This window comes from Asparagus officinalis, chromosome 7, assembly GCF_001876935.1.
Source record: "Asparagus officinalis chromosome 7, Aspof.V1, whole genome shotgun sequence".
In the NCBI taxonomy this organism is placed as follows: domain Eukaryota; kingdom Viridiplantae; phylum Streptophyta; class Magnoliopsida; order Asparagales; family Asparagaceae; genus Asparagus; species Asparagus officinalis.
In genome coordinates, this window is record NC_033800.1 from 21,619,712 (window position 1) to 21,638,286 (window position 18,575).

The 18,575-nt window shown below is 35.2% G+C and overlaps 2 protein-coding genes across 5 annotated transcripts; one reads left to right on the forward strand and one right to left on the reverse strand.

Moving 5' to 3' along the window:
• On the forward strand, positions 7-7,790 carry LOC109850244 (U11/U12 small nuclear ribonucleoprotein 65 kDa protein). Of its 4 annotated transcripts, none has more exons than XM_020420211.1 (13): positions 7-117; positions 806-877; positions 1,055-1,261; positions 1,889-1,970; positions 2,221-2,391; positions 2,477-2,638; positions 2,716-2,889; positions 4,135-4,222; positions 4,388-4,446; positions 6,289-6,354; positions 6,690-6,816; positions 6,882-7,049; positions 7,418-7,790. In XM_020420211.1, the coding sequence occupies exons 1-11, from the start codon at positions 56-58 to the stop codon at positions 6,765-6,767; spliced, it is 1,221 nt and encodes a 406-aa protein (XP_020275800.1). In that variant the 5' UTR covers positions 7-55; the 3' UTR covers positions 6,768-6,816; positions 6,882-7,049; positions 7,418-7,790. The 4 variants fall into 4 exon arrangements, with proteins under 4 accessions (XP_020275800.1, XP_020275802.1, XP_020275801.1 ...); XM_020420213.1 differs by having other exon boundaries at positions 6,928-7,049; XM_020420212.1 differs by having other exon boundaries at positions 6,963-7,049.
• Positions 16,893-18,575, reverse strand: LOC109850168 (thioredoxin-like 1-2, chloroplastic). The gene is made up of 4 exons (XM_020420116.1): positions 18,230-18,575; positions 17,883-18,059; positions 17,600-17,764; positions 16,893-17,464 (listed from the first exon to the last, which is right to left on the reverse strand). Exons 1-4 carry the CDS (start codon positions 18,464-18,466, stop codon positions 17,195-17,197), a joined length of 849 nt encoding a protein of 282 aa, XP_020275705.1. The 5' UTR covers positions 18,467-18,575; the 3' UTR covers positions 16,893-17,194.

Here is an 18,575-nt window from a genome sequence, read left to right on the forward strand (position 1 = left end):
AGGAGTGACGGTGACTCTCCTGGTTCGGCATTTGCCGGAGGCGATTCCGAACGATATGCTCTCCCGCCTCTTCTCTCACTACGGCGCCTCCGCCGTTCGCCCTTGCGCCGGTGGCAAGTAATTTTCATCTCTAAACCCTAATTCCTCAATTTTCTGTTGCTATCCCCCCCCCCCTTCCTTGCAGTAGGAAAAAGATTTACTTTTACAAATTAGTTTGTGAGCTTGTACGTCCTTCTTAGTTGTCGTGATATTATAAATAAACTTGTAATGCATGAAAATTATGAGGTTACTGCATGTATTCGATTTCGTTGAAAAAGACTGAGATTTGGAACTTAATGTATAAAGCAAAAGACAAAGAAAGTTAGCAATTGCGATGGGAAACATTCGAAAGGTTACATATCATCTGAACGTTTAAATGCTGAAAACCATGTTGAAATTGGTGGAAACTAGGAAGTTAACAGTGGTAGAATACATTGTAATTGAGGCGAGTAGAAGATGGAGATATCCTTTTAGTTTTTCTGATGGAAACTTATGTGGGCCTTGATATTTTTTGGGACGTAAATGGTTTGGGCTTAAGAGTTGACTAAAATACGGTTATTGAATTTTTACAGCATTTAAGAATGATGAAGTACGAGAGTAGTATTTTTTTTGGTTTTCATGGTTCCTTTGTTGCTTTCTTAAATGAAATGTATTAACTCAATTGTTTCTCGAACATTGCAACCCATTCACTGAACTCAAACGGGAGACGTGATAATTTATTGCTTGCTCATCTTTGTTTCCTTCTGGTTACATTTTTGTTGTGCAGATTAAGAAATTGCGCCTTTGTTGATTTCAAGGATGAGGCTTTGGCTACTCAAGCACAAGCTCAAATGAACAGGTTATTGCCCCCCAGCCATTTTACGCTACTTACCTTTTTCAAGTCAAGTGCCTCAATAACTGAGACTGAGTCCAGGGCCCTCAGTGAAACTCATGTCTCTTCTTTCAACTCTTCCAATCTTGGCTGCTCAAAATTTGCTTTGTTTCGTGCTTTGACTTTGTCTTGGTACTACTTCAGGTTGAGATTTCTTGGGAAAGTATTGACAGTAGAGCGAGTGGGCTCAAATCCAAAGAGCACAAGCACAAAAAGTGAAGCCCAACCTAAGGACTCCAGTCAACCAGCATCATTGCTGAAAGATCCTGCCAACCCAGTGAACTCAGTTTATGCTAGCGAACCAATTGCTTCGAGACTTGGTGTGGACTATCCATTCCCTCCCCATCTTGAGTATGTTTATTCTCTACTAACGATGGTGTTTTTCGTGCTTACTAGTTTTTCTCTTTTTATAGAAATATACACTAGATTTTTTAACGATGCTTCATGTTCTAAGGAGTAGTGAATGGCTGACAAAGTAAGCTTTATTTTTGTAAATAACAAAACAGCCATATGTTCTAAGGTTTCGCACTTACATCACACAAATTAATGAATTTGACTAGAACAAAATGTCAGAACGGCTTCTTAGCATTTATTTTGGATAATAAAGAAACCACCATTTCAATCAGAAAGGTTAGGAATAGGGGAATATAAGGTCTTCAGGTTTTGTGAATGGCTTATGGTTCATGCACAATAAATTTTAAGGTTGGAGAATTTTCAACTCAAGTTGGTAATGCTGTAGGAAATTTGTCTCAGTACACATATTGAACTGTGAAAAGTTTTGATGTACTGCTCGTTCATGATAAAGTGCTGGGTCAAAAATATATCTTTTGATCTCATTTGATTGTTTGTCGCAGCAAAATGTATTGGTCCAGTGAATTTTAATGGAGTTACCTTGGCAATAGGTTTTCCATCCTAATTACAGAGTACAAACCATTTATTTTTTTCTAGAAAATGTGCTGAGTGGTGATTGTTTGACAGGTATGCATATCCACCTCCAGATGGAAATATACTTACCAATATTGTAAATTCCCTTATCGCCGTTCCTCGTTTTTATACACAGGTATGAAATTTCTCCCTGATAATATTGTGTACTTAAGTCTCTTTCTTGCCTCATTTTCTATATTATTGAAAAATATATTATTGAATATCAATAGAAGATGGTTAGGAACTTCTATAGCTAGAACATAATGACACTACATATCCTTATTTCTTTTATATTTTTATTATTAATGAACATTAAAATGTGAACAACCTTTAGAAATATTGTTCCTATTAGTTGCTGAAAACTAAAATGCCTACCTTCTTGGTAGGTTCTACATTTAATGAACAAGATGAATCTTCCAGCCCCTTTTCGTATGGCACTGCCAACACCGCCTCTCCCACCTCCAGTTCCTGCCCCTCCTCCTCCACCACCTCCTGTTACAGCTGACCATCCACGGGCTGATCTATCAAGTGACGAATCTGAGATGGAGTCATCAGAAGTACTTACGCATGTCGATTAGATTTATTGATAATTATTTGATTGTATATCTTTGACCTTCTTGCTTTTACACTTGATATTGGTAGGACGATGCTGGTGATAATCGCATTAAAAAACGTGTAAAACGAGAAGCAATTGTAGGCCCTGCAATTGATAAGGGTGTGGCACATGAAGCCGTTGGTTTGAGGCCTGCCAGCTTGGTTCCAAAAGAGGTCCCATTGATAAAAAGGAAAAACCCGGTGCTACAGGTTTTCACTCTACTACTGTATTTCTTCTCAGAAATATAAGTTCTCGAAGTAGATGACTTACTTTATGTTTTTGCCAGATAAAAATTGCCCCTAAGGCACCCCAAAAAGGGATTACTGATGATGCTACTGACGGTAAAGAATTGACTGAGCCTGTACAAGAGCAGGTTGAGCAAAAGCCTTACGCCGCACCAGAGGACATACAAAAGGGGAAGTTACCTCCAGAGGAAATATTATCTCTGCCTATGTTTAAGGTTAAGATCTATGCTTTTTATAGTTTTATGATTTTTCTTCTTTTGTGAATAAATAAGGTTTATCCCACCACCTCATTTGAATAACACATTAATGCTGAACTGTTGCCATATATTACGAGTGCATAAAAATATTATAATTAACCTCTGAAATTCCTGTTTTCCACTTTCTTTTGTCTTGTATGGGGGCTATTACACTTGCAGAATAAATTTCGGCATATTTGCTTTGTTTGCATTTATCGTTCCTATATCACATATGTACTAGCCCTTTAGCAAACTGAAACTACTTGAAACAATGATTTCATCGATTCTTGCTAATAGTGTATGTAGAAGCATGCTCTTCCCAATTTTTTAGTCACTCAAACACCTCTTCACTTGAGCAATATGATTGAAATACTGTTCATATGTGTTACATTTGAACCAGTTACTTTTTCATGTTATACATTAAAAGTCATTTATTCAAATGCACCAGTTTTACCTAGTTTTGCTAGTCATGGAGCATCATGAATGTTACCCATGAGGTAGTTGGTCCTGGAATTGGATAATTGGAGATTGCATACTTGAGAGATTACACGTCACAGAAAAGGACCACTGGGGACTTCTTGTAAGTTGTATCAGAAGAAGATGCAGAAGAAGCAGAAGTTCAAGGAGAATCTGACAAATATATAGTTGTGACTGAGGATCCCATAGAGTGGAATGCATATCATTCATATCTCTTATGTCATTTTGGACAGGGGATTGATTAGTTTTCCAAGATTGCATGTCTATGTTTTTGGAAGCTAGGGTTAGGGCCTTAGAACAAAATGATGCTGGACCACGTCCTCTATCCCAAAAGAAACATCAGCAGCCCGAAAAGGATATTTCGAAGGGTTTGAAATATAATGTTGTTTCGAAGGGGTAACAGAAGTGACTATGTTTGAAACTATAGAGTTGGATCAAGAGTGAGCGAGCATTATTGATGTTGCAATTATTTACCTGATTAACACTACAAGTGCATGCATGATTCTGAGATGAGAGCGTGCAGAAACGCCACTATCTCTAATCAAGGCATATAAGTGCAAGTGGAATTGCAGAAAGGTTACTTGGCATTTCTTTGAGTTTACAGAGAAAAAACCTTAATACTGAATTCATTACAAATGCAAAGACAGACTTCTTGATGTTAGTGTACTAAACACTACTTGTGTGTGGATTTAATTTCGAATTAACCTTATGTTTTGAAGTTAATATTTGAGCTCTTCATTCTTGCAGAACTATGCTGCTGGGAACCCTGCTATGGTCTTGTACATAAAGAATTTGGCAAAAGATGTGGTTTCTGATGATTTCTACTACATATTTGGTATGTTGCTCAATATCAATTAAACAAGCTGGCCTGGGTAATTATTTATGAACAAATTATTTGTGAACAATCATGTGTTGCAACTGTCAGATATCTCAACTTAACTTGCGTCATGTTTTCTGTTTAATTCACTTAACATTGTCCTCTGGATCATGTAACATACAGGTTCACTGTTTGAAAATTTGGAAGCTGCAAGATCTGGTCTTCATATCAAATTAATGCAAGTAAGTTATGTTCTTATACTTAGTGATGTTACTTTGTTTGCATATCACTTTGTCAAGTTTAAACTTGGATGATTATGGCATCCTTTGTCTTAAGATGCACAATATATTGTTGGGTATGAGAGGATAGGAGAGAAGGATGTTATCAGGGTATGGGATAATTTGTTTTGGTTGCCAGAGCTAGTGGTCAGGAGTTGGAATTGGTCACAATGAAGGGTTGAGGTAGAAGTTTTCTCCATAAGTGCTTGGTGGTGACTGCAATCAAAATAAATCCCAATTTAGGGACGGAGAAAGTAGGAGTCCAAAGTCACTTGGGGTTCGGGAAAGGACGAAGATGGAGAAAGCATAGAGACACTTTAGTTTCAAGCATAAGTTCATGACTCACTTGCTAAAGTGTTTGGTAAGAATTAGCTTCAGCCACATATTGGCTTCACTCGCATACTACTATTAACCTTGAGTTATACTTGATATGCGCAGAAATTTCTGCCATTACGCTCACAGTGTAGCTTCCTTATAGTTATCCAGCTGTTATGACCCCTGTTGGATTGATGCTTCATCTTGTTGAGTGAAAGGACATACATTTGTCTCACTTAATGTTAAGATTTTTAAGTCAAAGTTTTGTGCACATCATATCTTCTTGTACCTTCTTCTGATGTGCTGTCCTTAATCTTCAGAGGTCATAGTTACTGAGACCCTTTTATCTCATTTATCACTAGCATCTTTCAAAGACTAGCAATTATGCACAGACATCTACATGTTTCTGCATTGAATCATTCCAGCGATTGTTCTGGCTGCTGAGTAGATAAATAGAACTAGTCCACGTTACAAACTGGTCATGATACACTGTATCTAATATCCTTATCTTCATAAATATGAGATTGGCGTTGATCTCACTAGTACGAGGTACAATCTCTCTTATCTTTCCCGCCTAATTTTTGTTGGGTCATCCTCATATGATGGTAAGTTTACATATGGTTGACTTGAACTGTATCGTCAGCAGCTTGAGCAAGTCCTACTTAATTTGGTTCATTTTTTATCTATTCCTTTTACGGAACCTAAATTAATGTAATTGATGGTTGGGATTAATTAATCAATCCATCTCTAGATTCAATTTGACCTAAAGTCAAGATTGTTTAAGGGATTAGAGAGTTTTGAGGGGTGATGAAGTTAGGAATTGGTTTACGTTTGAAGCCCATATGATGATGCTCTGATGTTCTCCACCAATAGCTGTCAGCTTTGGGTAGAATGAAATGGCTCCTGTATCCTTCAGGAGACTCCAAATCTTGCTTCACACCGCCATCTAGTCTGCCTCCATCACTATAGGCAACCACAACTTTATCCCATTCTCCGATATCAAGCTTAGCACACAAGGCAACCTTATCAAACTCTCATTGACAGCTAGGCATGTGATGAGGGCCGGGGCTGATAGTAGGTTAACTTATCCATGACCTAGGTGAAGAGACTGCCTGATCAGCTGCCTTTTATGTACAACATTGTTGATGAAAGACGGACCTGAGCATAATGTGAGTATTCAAGCTGCGCCAGATTTTTTTCTGTGCCACATTAATCTTTATTTGCTCTTATACAGGATCTTCAGTTGAAACTTAATGTTAGTCATGTTTTAATTTATATAATGTGCATATTTTTTTCTGATTTTCCAGTATTATATGTTTATATATTTTTTTTTTATTTCTTTTGATTATTCTTCTAGATTTGCCAAATAAATCAGAATATTATTACAAAAACCATCCTTCATGACTTCATCATATGGAGTGTTATTGGTTAGAATGTAATATATCCTAGTGATTGATATGTCCTTGATCATAGTAATGTTTTGCATCTCAGGAGGGGCGAATGAGGGGTCAGGCTTTTGTGACATTTCCATCAGTTGATCTTGCTCAGCATGCTCTGGTATGTATCTGCACCAAACTTGGTCCCAGTGTGCTCCAATTTCTTTTCTCCTCTGATTGATTCCTGTGTTTGCTCAGCGTGTTATAAAGTAGTGTTAAAACCCTTGACTACTGACCAGGTCACCTTAATATATTTGTACTGACTACTGAAAGTAGCTTACTTTCTGTGAAGTGGGATATTTTTATACTTATTAGCTCTGAAAAACTAGTAAAATTTAATTATTTTAAGCTCCTGATGAAATCCGAATACAAGATTGTGTCCACCCTTTTTGGTTGATATGAATGTGATATGTTTCTAGATGGGCATTCTACTAAATTTTATTTTATTTTTTACAGAATCTAGTCAATGGTTACGTGTTCAAAGGCAAACCAATGATAATCCAGTTTGGTCGCAATCCTGCTGCTGGAAAATGAATCTAAAAGGACTAAACTGCAACTGGAAGTGATTTTTCCTGATTCCAGGGTTAGTTTTGCTCTGCCTGGTTATAATTTTGACTTCGATTGCTTAACTTTGAAGCATGCCTGCAGAGTTTCTAGATGTGTATGCTCTCAGTTCGAGTTTAATGTTTCGTAGTGCATTCATTTGTGGACGAACACATTTTAATATAGGAGCAGTTCAGAGACGTTGGAAGTCTGGGACTGGATTTCAGTATGAATTTTTTTGGATTGAAAGATCTCTGGATTGCTGGAGCACCGGTAAGTTATCAACTTTTTTCCTCCACTTAAACTAGAGAAGGTATATATTTTATCATTAAAATTATTGTAACCACCTTGAAGTTTTTTGGGAAGATGAAACAAGCCTTATTACCACGCACAATAACTTGTTTCTTTGCAAATTTCATATGCAACATTCTTCATTTTGAAAAAATTGCCACTTACATCTTCTGCTCTGCACAATGAAGTCTTTCAAAGTGTCTCCTGTTCATTTCTTATCTTTTTTGCATCAATTTGTTCATCTTCATATATATATTTTTTAATTTTATTTTGCTCCCTTCTTGTAGATTTCTCTGTTGTTTGCCTCAGTCGCATGTAAATATAACCTGACACGTAATTATGATGTGCAGAGAGGGAAACTGGTATCTAAGTTACATTAAAATGGTAAAACGGCATATCTTCAGATACAATAGCAAGGAAATTGAAGCAATAACGAGCTAGCTTCTCTCTATTTCATCCCGGGCCATTTTTTGCCAGCCGTGCTGTTTGGAGTTCACTTAGCTGTACAAGTCTTGTTTTCTTTGGTTTGGCTAGAAATTTGTCCATATTTATGAATCCATCTAAATATAGTAAGGAAATTAAACAACCTTAATGTTTTCACTATGTATAACTCTTCAACTTTATGAATTAGGGGGGAAAACTACTTTCATTTTCTTTGCTGTACTACAGGATACATGAGACGCGTATAAGACCCATTGGACTGCTTTCAAGTCCCTTCCAACATTCTGCTTCCAAACATTAAAAGCTTCAATGTGCTGTTTGGCAACGGGTTAAGTGTGGTGTTAGGAGAGTAAACCGCTATTTTAACTTGCAAACATGATAAACTTACACGTAAGTTAAGGTGAGGTACAAAATCTTAAATTACCAAGCATAAAAATTGTAAAAGAGGTAACACTTCAAAATATGGGGGGTGTTTGTACTTCTCTCTTCAGGTGGGTTAATAAATAATCCTTTCACTTATGAAGAAATGATGATTATCCTCCTTAAGGTCTAAGGATGAAGAAAAGGAGTTCAACTAGTTAGTCCATTTTGAGTAAAAGAAAGATCAAACTGCTTAATTTTTAGAATTATTTTAATCCTTGACCTCTTCTTTGCTTATTTTGAGCCTTAGCTTTTAAAATTTGAGGAGCTTATGATTATATATATATATATATATATATATATATATATATTAAAACTTGTTGTCAGGACTTAAGTGCCCGATCATGCAAAAATTGCTCACCAAACTTTTTAGCCATTCATAATCATATTGCTTAGAGGATTCATTGCCTAATATGAAATGTTTTTCTATATTAATAAATGACGTGTCTAGAAGTTTTGGTTGGACATCAACTTAACGTTGATTAGGTATACTTATTATATATATATATATATAAATATATATATTATATATCATATATTATAGACGAGAGAGAGAATGAGAGAGGAGATTAATGGGTATCCTTGTTCATAGGAGGGGATTTCTTCCTTTGACGCCTCGTATAAATCACATGAGAGCGGTAGCATTTGCGATGATCCCGTTCGTTCGAACTTGAAATCTACATATTTCTAAAACCTCAACACACAAGATTTTGAGGGTTGAATCCGTCGTTTCGTTTGACCTCCATCGAAGCATTGAAAAGTTCTATTCAATTTCAAAACCGTTAAAACAATTTGAACGACGTGTCTGTAATGGAATGGTCAACGACGCACGCGGGTCACTCCCCCAAACTTCGGATAGATGATAATAGAGGATTATTAGAATATGCTAGATCAAGTTCAACGGACCGGTAATCCACCAATTCGCTCAATCCAGTGGATTTTAGAGGGTCATAGGAGGATAATCCCCTCTATGACAAGGTGTACTCATTAATCTTATTAATATATATATATATCATATATAGTATACTATTACTATATATATATATACTATTATATATATATATAATTATATATATATATATGTGTCGTGTGAAAACTTGTGGTCAACTTTAAGTGGGATTAGGGCAATAGTGTCTCACTATGATTTGCTAGGGATCCTTTGTATTATATATAAAGTGATGTTTTATATTAATAAATGTGTGATGTTGGGGACCGCTGTGGCTAGAAACTGGTAAATTGGAAGTCTCAAAGATAAGCTTAAGTTGATAGAGTTCTTTGTAGATATATATATTTACATATATATATTATAACTATTATTATATATATATATATAGTTATATATATTACTTATATTATATACTATATATATATACTACATCGGAACAAGTCTAATGCTCACATTGTGTTGAGTTTATTTATATACTAATAAATAAATTATATATATATATATACTATAAGTTATATATATATATCATATAATATATCACACATCGTGAACAAGTCTAATGTCACATTGTTTTGAGTTTCTGAATACAAAGATTACTGGGAGTTACTTCTCCAACATTGTTCAAGAAATCACATCCTTAAATTTCTTATCTTCTCCTCTGCAATCTTTGGATATAATGGTCCACTGAATCACTGTTCAATCTACTGCCACTGTTCCATTGAAATATGTGGATCACTATTAAATTGGTGATGGATGAAGTCCCAAGTGTGATGTTGGTATCTATATGTACGATACTATTTTTGCTTCAAATTATCTTGGGAGATCAAGAATTAAGTGTATTGGATTCAACGCTTTGGACAAAATTTTGGACAGGTGTACAAGGAAACATAACTAAGGTGGGGATATTTATTTTATATTATGTTATTTTTTTAATGATGGTAGGGATACCAAAAGCATAATTCAGGGTAACAAGCAATGTCACTGTTTCTTGAAGTTTTATTGGTGATTTGATATTCCTTGCTTCCTTTTGAAACTTATGCCTAGTAAAAGTTCGAATACGGAACTGGTCATAACTCTATGATTGCTTTGTTTTTTATTTAATTACTTAAGTGTTTGGTAGAATTGTTTGTTTTTGTTGTGTTTTTTAGAAAAACACCATGCCATGGTGTTTTTTTTTTCAAACATGTTTTGAAAACACCATTTATAGTTATTATTTATAAAGTGACGTAGTGGTAGCCAGCGGCCTGGACCGATGGCGGCGCGCGGCGAAGTTGGGCGCGACACTGGCGGCGGCGGTGGCGCGGCAGCGCGGCCGATGGGCGACCGGCTGGACGAGCGGCGGGCGACCATCACGATGAACTGCCGGTGGTCGAGCGGGCGCGGCCAGGCCGTGTGCCGGCGGCAGCTCGTGGCGGGCGATCGGTAAGGGTCGGTGGCGGGTGGCGACCGACGGCGGCGGGCAAACGATGATCGTCGCGCGGCACGACGACCGGCCGACGGCGCGGGGCGGCGGACAGCGGCGGGGGCTGCCGGCGGGCGATGACGATGGGCGGCGGGCATCGGTGGCAGCCGACGGCAGCGATGGCGCAGCGCTTGTGGCAGGCGGTGGCTGCTGCCGATGGGCTCGGCGACGATCGACGGCGTCGTCCGGCAGGTGGACGCGCGGGCGAGCGGGCGGCGGACGGACGGCGGCTTAGATGAAAAAACGGAATTTCAAAACACATTTTTGGTGTTTTGAGAAAAGTATTTATTTTTTAGAGTTTGTAAAGGGTCAAGTCAAAAAAACACTCCAGTTGCCAAACGCGTTTTATTATTTTTGTTGAAAACAAAAACAGAAACGGTAAAAACGTCATGGTTGCCAAACGCTGGTAATTGTTTAGATATCATGGTGTTTTTCTTATTGTGCTTTTGTAAAAAAAAAACACCATGATATTATGTTTTTCCCTTAAGTATTTTCAAAACACTATGTTCAGTATTTTTTGTCAACACTAGTTTGATCTGTTATAACATTAATATTAAACATATTGTAAATATATTATATATTAATTATAATAAAATATACTATAAATAAAATATTATAATATTTAGTTTACATTGTTATAGTATTATAAATATTAAATATATAATACAAATGTAATATTGTATAATGTATTATAATATTATATTGTACTTTAATGTGTTATATTATGTTATAATTATTACATATTATTTTCAAATAATAATATATTTAATTATTTTGATATATCAATTTGTTATTGTTATATGTTATATGATATTATTAAACTAATATTATTTTATTATTAATATAATATTATACAATTATTAATATAATCTAATATTATTAATAATGTTAATATTATGTTATTACTAGTGTATTATTAATAAATTAATATATTATAAATATTTTAATATTATATAATATATTATACTTTCTAATATGTTAAAGTTTATCAATAAAACTTTAAATAATTATTAAAAATTATTATAAAACCTATATATTATTATTTATGAATATACTATTATATAACATTGTTTGCAATAAATTATTTAGTATTAAAAATTATTTTACTTTATAATAAATTATATTATTTATTATATAATATATTAATATTTTATATATTATATTATATTTACTATGCAATATATTATTGTAATATTGTTATATTATTGTTTTAATATTAAATATGTTAGTATTATATAATATTATTATTAGCAATAACTTTATTATTATTATTATTATTTATTACTATATAATACATTATCAACATTTGAAATACTAGTATTTAATATGTTATTATATTATTTAATAAATGTTACTAATATGTTAGATTAACTATAATATAGTATAGTATAATATAATAAGTATAGCGATAATAACTATATATTAATTATGTTTAATATATTATGTTAAATATTATATTAACACCTCAAACTCAAAACCAAAACACCAAACCTCAATTGAAATAAATATTGTGTTTTTAGTTTGAGGATGATCTAGCTCAAAAAACATCATGGTTTCTAAACACATGGTATTTTATTTTTGATAAAAACATCATGAAAACAAGTAAAACATCATGGTATCCAAACGAAGCCTTAATGATGAGATTTTGTCATGTATTCCTGGAAAAAAAGATAAAGCGTGTTTGTAAAGGAAAGAAGCAGCAAATTTTCTGTCTAATATCTTTAATTTGGGTGAAAAAACGATTGGGAAAGGAAAGAAACTTAGGATGCTAATAATAACCTACTAAACATTTATAAGAGATATTAATGCTCTTATATTGAAAAAAGTGAAATGGATTTATCTTAATTTCAGAAAATCTAACCACAAAAAAGAAAAAAAGATTTTCATAGGAGGTGGTAAACGATCGAATCGAATCGAATACTAAGATGTTCGTATTTGTATTTGTTTAAAATTATCGAATTCGAATGTGGACTCTAAAATTCATATATCTAGTTTTTCGAATTCGAACTCGAATACTTGGTATTTGATAAATATTCATGAATATTCACGAATACTTATCGAATATCAAAGTATATTTATTCCACTAAAGAATTTGATTTTCAAATAGTATTTGAATACATAAATAAAATTTATTCCTTTATAATATATGATGTATATATATTTAAATCAAAATTTTAATTAGAAAACAGATTTAAGATTATTTAAGTCTTAAAATCAGGATATAAAGCTCAAGTAGAAATGGTATGTAGGTTAAAAATATGACATCATATGTGCAATAATACAAGTAATATGATGTGATCAAATTTTAAACGAATATTTAATAGACAAACGAATCGAATATACATCTGGTTAAATTCTATTCGTTAGTAAACTCGAATACTAAAAAATATTTGTTTAGTGGTAAATGAACTACCGAATCGAATATGACCGAATACTTTTTCGAACAATTATCGAACTATTTGTTAATTATTTGGTTCATTTCCACCCCTAAGGATGAGGGTTCATTGTTTTTCTTGTCATTTCAGTCTATTAACTCACGTCATGGGCTCCACGGTTGTTCAACGTTATCTTCGAGTCCCTCTCTCGGTCTTGACTACCGGTGAAGGTGTCGAATCCGCGAGAGAAGCAAGTTCTGTTGATTTCCATATCGGGATCCCGATATCAAACAGAACCACGGATTCGGATTCTCTCCACTACAAAAAAAATAATGAAGGGACCACTACATAATCACAGCCATTGATTATCTAGTTGATGGTTATGATTTTTTCTTTTAGTGCAAATTAGGAATGAGTGCAATACACAGGGGTATGGTAAGTGTTAGATTTAGATTGTATCATAACCGCCTACTAAATAATTAACGCTTGAGATTAAAAGTAGTGTTCTCTCCACTACTTTTTTGTAGTGGAGAGGATCCAAATCCCAGAACCACCGTTCTTGTTTGTGTATGTACAGAGTATCCTGAGAACTCTTATCTACATGAGAGTAACCGTGAAGGTTGCAACAATGATGTTGACCCAAGTAACTCTCACCAGGCAGTTACTTTGAGCATGACCATCATTCTGAGGACCATCTTCCAAGAGTCGTATTAGTTAGCTACATGTTAAGTGAGAGGTTATGGAGAGTTAACACCTCAACTTGTCAAACATCAATTTTCATACTGTAAAGACTATATATAAGATTTAAGAATACTTAGATATAAGAAAGCTCATAAAATAAGGTGTTTACTAATTCAACTTCTAAGATGAAAATAAGGGGTTTAATAATCTAGCTCCTATGGTGAGGAAAATGATCATAATTCTCCTTCCGAAACTTAAGGTTCTGATTGAAAACGAATACTCCTTGCAAAACTTAAGATACTGATTGAAAAAGGATTAAGGACGAGGAATTAAGGAAAAAAATAGTAAAGTTACATAGTCCATATAGGAAAAAATGGTTTTACTTGATTAAATTTTTTTAGATAGGATGTTTCTTTAATCTTCAATCCTTGTACTGTTTTTGAGCTTTGGATTTAAAAAAATTTTAAAAATGATATAGGCACACCTTGTGCCACACCCTCAGCCCCATATGAGATTTATAAAATAAATCTCATGTGGGCCCGGTTACTGTAGCAGAGAGAGGGGAGTGTGGCTGAGGGTGTGGCACAAGGTGTGTCTGTAGTGCCACTCTAAAATTTTTAGACTGAGATGTGGCTTCTATTACTGGCCAATGGCCTAATTCCTATTGATATTGTTTCGTTGGACCAAGTCCAATGTCAAAAAAAATTGGATTTCTTTCAAGCCTTGCTCCCGTTTTCTTTGCATGTTCACATCAGCGCATCCCTAGGCCTCAAATCTTCTCTAAGATCTTTAGATATAATGGCCCACACTTGTCAATCTATCACTCCTCTATTGAAATATGTGGATCACCTATTAAAATTGGTGATGGATGAATGCCCAAGTGTGATGCTGGTCTCGCTATATATATGCAAGTATTATTATCGCTTCAAATTATTATGGAAGTTGAAAGCAGTTAGTGAATTGGACTCATCCCTCAGGACAAATCTTTGGACGGGTGTACAAGCAAAAACATAAACAAAGGTTGGGATATTTGAATCTCTTGAAAACAAGAGCCGGCCAAATGCATAATTGAGGGGAACATGCAAATACAGTCGTTGGTTATTGAAGTTTATTGGTAAATTGATATTCCTGTTCTCTTCTTTGTGAAACAAAGATCTTCTCACAATTTGAATTTGGAATCTTTCCTAACTTAATGGGGTGTTTGGTTCAATAGTGAGCAAGAATAGGATTAGGACTCCCCCGTATTTTTTATGGATTCCTTGCTAATCCATAAAAAAATTTAAGACAATTTTATGTTGTCATGGAATCTTTTTTTTCATTTCTATGTTTGTTTCATAACATGGAAAAATAGAATTCAAACCCTCAAATTCATATTCTTTAGTTTGTTTGGAATAAGAATAGGATTTGGTCTCATAATAATATAGGGTTTGTGAAGAAACGGAATCCGAGAAAAAAAAGAGAGAGAATAGTACAAATGTGTCAGCTTTCTACCCCAAATCCACCCAAATCATTAGGATTTGGGTTTCTATAAAATCAGTATACTTTTTTAACTTTATAGATTCTGAAATCTATAAATTTTTTGGGAACCAAACTCAAGAATAGAATTCATAAAGAATCATTTACTTGCAATTTTGTCATTGTCAGACTCAAATCCTACCTTTTTCATAAAAATGGTGAAACAAACAGCCCCTAAGTTGATAGCTTTCCATATGCCATCTGAGCTATTCATCTCACGGAAAAAGAAAAAGAAAAGAAAAAAGAAAAAAAATTCGTGTCTCACAACTATCAACTTGGATGGAAATTTGATTGATAAAAGAAAAAAGAAAAAAAGACAGTACGAGAAAATCCTAAACATTTGGAAGAGAAATCTATTCATACTGAAAAGGTGAAAGTTTTATCTAAATTTCAGAAATATGACTGAGGAAGAAAATATTTTCATAGAACCTTTCAAAAGAGGAGATAATGTTTTCACTTTCATTTATTTATGAACACACGTTATGCTCAGCATATTCTACTGCACAGAAGTTTATTCTTGTTCAAAATTATCGTATGGTCTTTATCTTGGTCTTGGCTGCTAGTTAGGTGTTAAATCAATAAGAGAAGCAAGTTTGATAGAAAATTGTTATAAGGGATTAATTTGTAGACATCCGTGTTGGCCTCCAGATATCTTCGGTTCTTGTTTGTGCCAGCATCACCTTTAGTTAGATTCTAGATTCTTGATGAAGAGGAAGGTGAGATCCCCTAACATCATTATAATAAATTAAGGGTTATTATTCTTAAGACGTGAACTTAACTCACATATGGAAGAATGAGCGCTTAGAACTTATTGAACTAAGGAAAGTTCAGAAAATGATTTGATATGAAAAGTTTTAAGTCTTGTGATATTTGAGCAGAGTTAATTAAAATCAATATTTTGATGATCGAAAGTTTTTTAAAATTCCTTGATATAAGAGGAACAAACATTATTTTGTAAACTACAAAAGTTGTTTGGAGCAGAACGTGTAAATTAGTCCGTCTCCTGTACGCATGTGAGGTGTGCACTCGCTGTTGTTTAATCTTATGTAAGGTTGTTTACTACTATAAATTTGGAAATGAATGTTTTCATGTCGCAAACAACTTACTTGGTGAATTCTTCAAACATATAATGATTTGGTAGAGATATAGGTTTTTTCAATGTTTAGTTAATTCAACTAGAATGAGAGAATATGATTCGCTTGCATGAGCAATTAGCAAGGAGCAATCTGACATAATCTGTCACCACTAAGATTTAGCTGTGCGTCTGGAATCATATCATCATCCCACGAATTCAAATAATCAGGAATCAAGTTAATTTTATGTCGTAACAAAATTATCTCCCAATAAAAATTTATCCGTCCATGTGAAAAATACAGTTAACAACGTTAAGAAAATTTTCGGATAAAATCTTAAAGATGGAGGCAGCATTCTAATAATCTTGGGCTACTGAGCCCTTCTCCTTGATTTAAAAAAAAACACTAATTCTAGCTGAAAGCTGAAGCCAACCCGGACTCCTTTTAAGTTTATGCGGTCAAAAAATCTGATTTTTCGAAAAACAGGGTCCCCTGCAATAAAAGATGTGCTCCATTCCAACGTTGTATGCTCAAAAAGGTCAATTAGCCCACAATTTCTTCCACCACCCTTTCACCTCACAAACCCACGTCACTTTTTCTAGAAGCAAACACCGCCTCTGAAAGCAACATCTCAATGCTTGACAAATCTAACATTAGGGTCACCTATTCACCTTCCAAAACCATTACCAAAAGTCTCATCTTTAAGCAACAATCGCCAATCTGCCAACATCCATGAAACTTCAGATTTCAAAATTGTGCTGCTGGAAGCAATCACACGCTTTTGACAGATGAGGTTTTCCAAAGTGCTCATTTTTGCCACCCCAATATACTGCATTTTCATATTTTAATGTTCTTCCTCCCATTAGCTCCTCACATGAAACTATAAATCCATCCGAAAACCAAAAAAGCAAGTAATTGAAATATAAACTCTTGAATTAGGGCAACACATAACAAAAAATATTTACAGAAAGAGAAACCAGTTTCTCTCAAACAGGGCATCTCAAGCTTTCCCTCTTCATTATTTAATCACACAGCAACTCGCTAGCAGGCCAAGACACCAATAAAAACCAAGACAAGCCTGCAGCTCTCTGGTGCAACTATAGAACATTTGTAAAACATGAGAAAACCTTTAATATGAAGGTTCACGACTATAGACAGCAACAACTAAGTTACTAACTTCTGTACAAGGGAGAGGATGAACAGCCATCATCATCTCATCTCCCAGCCGCGACCAACTTCTTATCTTCAGACTCATGAGCAGCTCTTGAGGGCTGAACAAGAGGGGGCTTCGGGCTTGAAGGGATTGGTTCAGCCACGCCGTCGTCATCTGAATCTGGCACAGGGACTCGTTTCCTCGTGTAGGTGAAAGAGAGGTCTTTGTTTGCAGCAAGAGCCACGAGCTCGGATTCCTCGAGGCCCTTTGCTGGCCCGAGGCTGCATCTTTCCGTTGAGTGCTTGGCCAATGCATCTCTGAATTTCTTAACCTGCATCAACAAGAGGGAGATCGAATTCAGAACAAACATATGATAAGCAAAATCCAACCATGGCAATAACCCACGAGTCCTAGTAGCATCTGAAAGCACAACTATGAACAATTACACCCCAAACTGAAAGCTCACAGTTGCATTGGTGCAGCTGAAGCTAGAAAGGCGACCGTTCGCTCCCCGATAAAACCTGAAGAAGGGAAGAACATGGACATTCAAGCTGTAACACATCGACTTGTGCTCCTCATAATTTACTTGGAGGAACATGACATCTGGGTTCATCTCAGCAAACTGGCAAATCTGCCCCCAAATAAAAACAAACAAACAATAAATACATAAATTCACAAACATTATAGGAGGGAGAATGATATTATCAGCAATTGAAAAGGGGTTGATGAGTTTTGTGCAGAGATTATACCTTTGGGTGAAGGGCTTTGCATCCTCCGCATCCAGGAGAGAAGAAATCTACAACCACGAGCCTGTCGCCTGCGGTCTGAAAAGAATCGACGAGATCTTGAGCTGATTCGATCTCCTTCATGTTTGGCTGCAACCCTTTCTTCCACCATCTCATAGCCTTTGGAAAGGCAAGAGTCATCTGCAAAATTTCACAACAAACAAATTATAGTTTATCTGGCCAACAATTATACCTCAAAGATCATAACTTTTCACACAAATACCCTATTAAATTCAGGGGAAAATTCAGGGAAATCGCTTAGATTACGGTGAAAATTGATGGTAAATTCATTCAAAAATTGAACTACAAACCTGAACAGAGGTCGGGCGTTGACTCCCCCTCACAGTTTTACATCCTCGATCCCCAAAATCAAATCTTTTCCCCAAAAATCCACTACTTTTCGAAGAAGATCTCAATCCCCCAAAAGATTGAGACGAACAACGCGAGAACCTCACAACAGAGAAATTCCTTCTCCTGTTGTGGGAAATCGACGAGGATCGATTGTCACAAATCGCAAAGAGACTGCTCTTGGTCAAAACATCGGCCATTTTTTCCAAAAAATTCAGACCAATTAAAAAAAAAGGTCCTTTTTCTTCCGTTATCGCCGACGAAAAGAGAGAAAAGGGAAAGAAATAGGAGGTGGTGGTGGAGCGAAAC